Source organism: Plasmodium gallinaceum, assembly GCF_900005855.1.
Source record: "Plasmodium gallinaceum strain 8A genome assembly, contig: PGAL8A_v1_139, whole genome shotgun sequence".
Taxonomy (NCBI): Eukaryota; Apicomplexa; class Aconoidasida; order Haemosporida; family Plasmodiidae; genus Plasmodium; species Plasmodium gallinaceum.
Window position 1 is genome coordinate 438 of NW_021628299.1, and position 6,573 is coordinate 7,010.

A 6,573-nucleotide genomic window follows, 5' to 3' on the forward strand; every position below is an offset into this window, starting at 1 on the left:
TATATCTTTTCTCTGCCAGTCCACTGTACTTCTGTACACCAACATGTTAGAAATAGGACCCCAGTAGAGTTTGTAATGTTTGCAAGTCACGCTATGCAGGCCCCTGTATACTGTCAGATGGACGAAGATGCTACTTTCCAGTTCTTTGGGATAGTATAAATATTTTTTTGTACATTTTACAAAGCATAATGCTATTTCTGTCATCTATTTTACAAATTTTCAGTAAGCACAAAAACATTTGGTTTTGATATTTTTTTAAAAACAAATTTTAATGCAGTAATAAAATCATATTGACTATAACCATGTTATGGGGCATTGAATCAGACATCCTGAAAAATTACGAAAACATCTTGCATTTTAAAAATCAGCTCATGTTATGTCACTTATGGTTACACCTCTTTCCCCTGCTTTCTTTTTTTTTTTTTTTTTTTTTCTCTTTTTTAATGAATAGACAAATTTTTTTATAATATTTGATTTATATATAAATTGTAGGAAAAAATGTATTAAAAATAAATTTTAAATTAAATTGGACACCCTTAAGCTCTCTATAAAAAATTTTGAAATAATTATTTGAAGATTTTTAATACTCTCTTTTTATGTAAAATATATAGAAACATTAAAATTTTTAAATACATTTGTATTTTTAGTAAACTATAACATTAAATAAATTTGTAAACTTCGAAAAATTAGAAGAAAATATATTTTAAAAATAATACTTAATGGTTACATATTTTTATTAGACTTTAATATTTTTATTAATTTATATTTATATTGTTATTTCAATTAAAATTAATATTATCTTATTTCTCTATTTGAATACGGGTATAATAAGTTATATAAAATCCACTTTTTATAAAATTCTTGCAATAGATATCATAATTTAGTTACCATACTTATAAAGTGTATTATCAATTAATTGAATTTTTTCTTTTTCTGTTAATTTTTAAATTTCCAGTAATAATATTAAGAAAATTTTTTTATGAGATAAAAAAAAACTTATAATTTACCTAAAAAATGAAAATATATAAACCTTTTTATTAACCCATCATAATAATGCTTAAAAATGTAAAATTAGCATATGAGGACAATATTTTTCTATAATAAATACATTAATTTACAATGTAATTTTTTTTTCTTTTTAAAAAGGTTACATTTAAATGATAATATTGTTTTATTATATGTTATTCTCTGAACAGTGTTTTACTTGTATATAAGAAAACACATTTTTCCAAAATTTTACATCTAGTTTTGCTTTAATTTTATATACTTTTTTCTCTCAACGTAATTTGCAATCAAAAGTTGTTAAATCACATTTTATTCTAATTCATCTATTAGATAATTTTTTTTTTTTTTTTGTTATATTTGATTATCATACTTTTCTCCTTATTTTTTTTTTTTTTTTTCTTTATTATTAATTTTTAATTCATTTCTTTTTTTTTCATCTTTTTATAGGTTTTATTCTTATTCTTTTTAATTCATTTTTTTATTTCTCCTAACTTTATTTTTTTTTTTTTTTATATTTTTATCATTTTTCTTAATTTTATTTTCATTCTACTTTTAACATTTTATTTTTATTGGATTTCATATCTTACATAACTTTTTCTTTCTTTTTTATATTTTTTCTTATATTTTTTTTTTTTTTTTTTTTTTTTTTTTTTCTTATGAGATTAAAACGTTCAAGATACTGAGTGTAATTTTAAAGTAAATCAATAAAATGAGAGTATATATATGTGAGTTTATAAAAATATATAATATTCATTTTTTTTTTTTTCATAAAATTTGTATAGCTTTTTCATTTTGTAATAAATTTTTTTTTTTTTTTTAGCTTTTTTTTTTTTTTTATTCTTTATTTTATGTATATATATATATATATATATTATGTAATTAAATTTTTGTAAATATAAAGCTGGGATTATAAAAATTAATTAAAAAATTGTCTAATAAATTATTTAATACATATATATATATATATATATATATATTTATAACGTTCTTTATGAAACAAAATAAAATATAAATAAAAAAAAAAAAATACAAGGGAAAAAAAATTAAAGCGGATATAAAATGATTAGGAAGTTTGAGTACCATATAGTATCACATATTTTATTTGGTCTTCATGTGAAATTATTTATGAATAAAATATTTTCTAAAAAATGGATTTGGGATTTTTTTCATTTCTATTTTTGTATGGTTATAATTTATTTAACAATACTAATTATATATGCAACTAGAGTTCATTATAATTTAAAAAAATTGGATTTGAAATATTTCCCAGTAGAGAGTATTTCATCATGTAAAAATTATGTAAATAGAAAGAATATCCATCCATTTGCAGCTTTTGAACGTAATGACCTAATTCATATGAAATATATAAACCTACTTTATGGAGTTATTTTTGTGGTTATACAAAGATGGAAAAAAAAAAAAAATGAAAAACAAATATAGTTGTAATTTTTTTTATGTAACTCATTAGAAATAATTTATATTTTTTTTTTTTTTTGTAATCAGGCAACATGGAAACTATTAGCAGCATTCATTTTGTCTGTAACTAATTTATCCTTTTGTGGTACATAATAAAGAACATAAATTATATATATATATATTTATATATATATATATACATTTACTACTATTTATACATGTATACAATATTTTACCTTGTTTTTCATAATTAAATTATATAGAATAAGTATATATATAAATTTTTAATAAGTCTAAATATATATTTTTATAATTTCACAAATAATTTTAAAAATTTTAAATCCTTTTTTTTTTTTTTTTTTTTTTTTTTTTTTAAGCAGATGCACTCAAATTATCTTCATGATGAACAATCTGCTGCTTTATTGGCATAACTTCTGACCTCTTTGAATATGGCATTATATCTTTTATAGCACTAATTTCTTTATGTTCACACGGAAAAAATTTATCTTTAGCGTAGGTTTCGCAAAAATATGAAACACACTCCAAATTAGAATCTCTTGTTAAGCATCTTTCTGGAAGATATATAAATTTTTTATATATTCCATTATCAACACTATATAAAAATATTAATTTTCCACTATAATTCGCATCGGAACACAACACATAATCTTCATTTTCTTTTTCACATATCGCATACATGCAATTACGACCTGAAATGTATTTCGTTTTCATATGATGGCAGGAATGTTCTTTAATAAATAAATTTTTATAATTTGATTTAATAATTTTATGATTAGGGTTTTTTAAATGTTTCAAAGGTTGATCATTTTTTTCACTAATAACGTCATAAGAACTAAAAGAAAGTCTTTTATCTAAATAATACATATCAACAGATTCGCATATGGCTGCCTTTTGGTTTATATTCCTAAGACGGCATAAATATGTTTTAGTTGGATATGGATCATAATGTACATTATATTCATACAGAAACACAATACCATCTTGATTATTGTCTGAAAGAATAATTATCCGAGAAGATCTATATGGTACATAACGTTCATATTTAAATATATTTCTTGTAATATCATTTGAAGCGTTATTTAAAGGACGATATACCTTAACTAATCCCTTATCTAAATCACAAAATGATTTTTCAAATTTATTTTGTTTTATAGGACATATAACCATACGGCATTTGGCAGAGTCTTCTTCAAAATTTTCGCATCCTTCATTATATAAAAGTGCCATTTCTAAAATTAAAATAAGATATATATATTTTTCTTACTTTTTACTCTTTATGTCTTTGTAAATTTTACCTTAATATATTTTTGTAGAGCTATTTTTTTTTAATAATCCATTTTTTGTAAATTTTATTATATTTCTTATAAAAAATATAATTTCTATTGCAATAGATAATATTTATAAAAATTAAAAATTGGATTTAATTTATTATTTAAATATTTAAGTGAAATTATATATATTTTTTTTAAAAAATATATTTTTTTAAATTTAACAATAATAGGATATTCTTTAGTTATACTTATCATTCAAATTTTTTTTTTATAAAACATATAATAAACGAAAAATTTAAAAAAAAACTTGTCATGCTTTTAATATAAAATGATAATATCTATTCAAGAATTTTTCAAATAATAAATTCAAAATAATAATTAATAATTTATGTTAAGAAAAAAATACATATGAAAAACATCAACTATTTTTTATTTTTCATTTATTTTTTTTAATTAGCTTCTTCGTATGGATAATTGTATATTTTCCACATTGAAATTTTATCATCAAAAAAGTTAATAAGCCCTTTATTAGCCATATATATATTATCTATTGCCATTAATGTTATATTTACACTAGTATGATTATTTCATATACATTATTATAATAAAAATGAAATATGTATTTTTTATTTTTATAGAAATAACTATGATAATACGTACATATAAATGATTATTTATGTATTATTTAACCTTTGTGAATTGGTATATAATTGACTGCATTATCTATTAATTTATTAATATTACAATTACTGAACAATAGTTATAAATAATTTTTTTTACTTTATGAACATTACCTTGCTTTTAATAATTACAATAATTTCTACATTTAATGGACTATTATTTGGATAATTTAAATTTTTAAATATACAATACATATATTATTTAAAAGATTTTAATACAATGAAGCAATATGTATTAATGTAAGATAATATTATATTTCACATATTGTTAGTTGGAAAAACTGCTTTTATGTATTATATTAAAAAAATATAAATCATAAAAACTTACTTTTATTAAAAATACGACTATTTTTTAATGTAAAATGAGCGTTATTATATTAAGAAGGGAATATTTATTCATATACATTTTTATTTATGTTATATCAAATATTCTTACAAATTAAATTAAAAAGATAAAAGTTCTTAATAAAATTCTTTATTAATGCTTACAAAGATACCTTATAGCACTTAAATATTTTAGAAGAAAGTAAAATTTGTAAGGAACAATTGTTGAAATCTTTTCTATTATATAAATTATTTGTTAATTGCTCATTTAGTTATCTTGCTAGTATCGAAGAAAAAAATTAATAAAAAGCATGTAGAAAAAGCTCTATTCATTTTATCATTATCAGATTATTAACATTTATTAATTATATTAATTATTAAATGCATGAATTAATTACTATTGTTAGTTTACACTATATCTCATGTATGTCACATTTGATATTACATTCTTAATTTTTTATAAAAAAATAAAATAATAAAATATATAAATATTTTTTTCATATCTTGTTCCTTTTTAGAGCAAGTATTTTTTTTTTTAGAAGCACTTACTTTTGGAGCAATTGTTTTTATTAAACTTATTTACTTTTAGTGATAGTATTTTTTTTTTAAGATACATATTTTCTTTACGCTTTTATGTATGCCTATTTTCCTAGCAATATGACATATACAATTAAAAATGTTTTTTCTATATTTATCTAAATATTATTTAAAATAGGTCGATAATATTATTTATAATCCAATAATTGAGTTACATAGATTTCATGAGAAAGATAAGGAAAAATAAAAGAATAGCAATAAAAATATTTACATCTAAAATAAAACAAAATAAAAAATAAAATAAATACAATCTTATAATAATTATAAGTTACCCATTATGTATAAAAAGGCTAAAAAAAAAAGGCAAATAACATTCTTTTCACATTCAAATAGAAGGCAATGATAATGCACATGCAAAAGGATATGTTATAATTCTGTTTTATATTTATTTATTGATACATTCTGTATCATGATGAAAATATATACCCTTGTATTTTCTAGGAAAAAATTCATTATATTTAATTAAAGATACATCTTTTCAGTTAATATAATATATAATATTATTATTAAATTTAAAGTTTATACTTGTGATTATTAGTTACAAAAAAAGAAACTTTATAAATATATATTTTTACAGTATGTTTCATATAAAAAACAATTTTCTTCACAGTTATTAGAATAATTAAGAAAGTAAATTTTCCAAAAAATAAATAAACTTTTTTTTGAAACATGTTTTTTACTACATACATATGATTAAATAAATAGTTTTTTTTTTTTTTTTTAAATTGCAATTAATTTAGAGTGCTTATTTATATGATATATTATTATAATTTCTTCAAAATAGATACGTGTTCACTTTTTCTTTTGAATTTGTGCATTTCATAATATTTTTTTATTTTGTAAGAAGTAAATGAAAAAGGAAATTTTTTCAAAAAATAATTATCATGATAAAAAATAATTATGTATACATATATTATATAAAAATGTGTTTATAACAAAAATAAAAAGAAAACATAAAGATAAAAAAAATATTATAGAAAAATGAAAATAGTTACATTTAAAGCAAAAACGTGCACAATTAAAAATTAGTTTCATATATAATTAAAAATGATTACAAATATAGTATAATGTATGAAAAATACATGCATAGAAAAATTTTTAATTTATATTGTTTTTTTTTTTTCTTTTTTTTTAATGGAAATATAATATATCTAACATATCTAAAATTATTTCTATAAATAACAAATACCATATATAAAATAATTTAAAGTTTTACGTGATTCACAGAAAAAAAACTAATAGTTAAACGAAAAAAAAAA

The 6,573-nt window shown here is 18.5% G+C and overlaps 2 protein-coding genes across 2 annotated transcripts; one reads left to right on the plus strand and one right to left on the minus strand.

Annotated features, from left to right (window-relative positions):
• Positions 1–2,064: 2,064 nt before the first annotated feature.
• On the plus strand, positions 2,065–2,574 carry PGAL8A_00474800 (phospholipid or glycerol acyltransferase, putative, fragment; the record flags this gene model as incomplete). The annotated part of the gene is made up of 2 exons (XM_028673528.1): positions 2,065–2,400; positions 2,509–2,574. The coding sequence occupies 2 exons, from the start codon at positions 2,065–2,067 to the stop codon at positions 2,572–2,574; spliced, it is 402 nt and encodes a 133-aa protein (XP_028529972.1).
• Positions 2,575–2,793: 219 nt separating this feature from the next.
• PGAL8A_00474900 (fam-e protein) lies at positions 2,794–3,669 on the minus strand (the record flags this gene model as incomplete). The annotated part of the gene is made up of 1 exon (XM_028673529.1): positions 2,794–3,669. One exon carries the CDS (start codon positions 3,667–3,669, stop codon positions 2,794–2,796), a length of 876 nt encoding a protein of 291 aa, XP_028529973.1.
• Between the last annotated feature and the right edge of the window lie 2,904 nt (positions 3,670–6,573).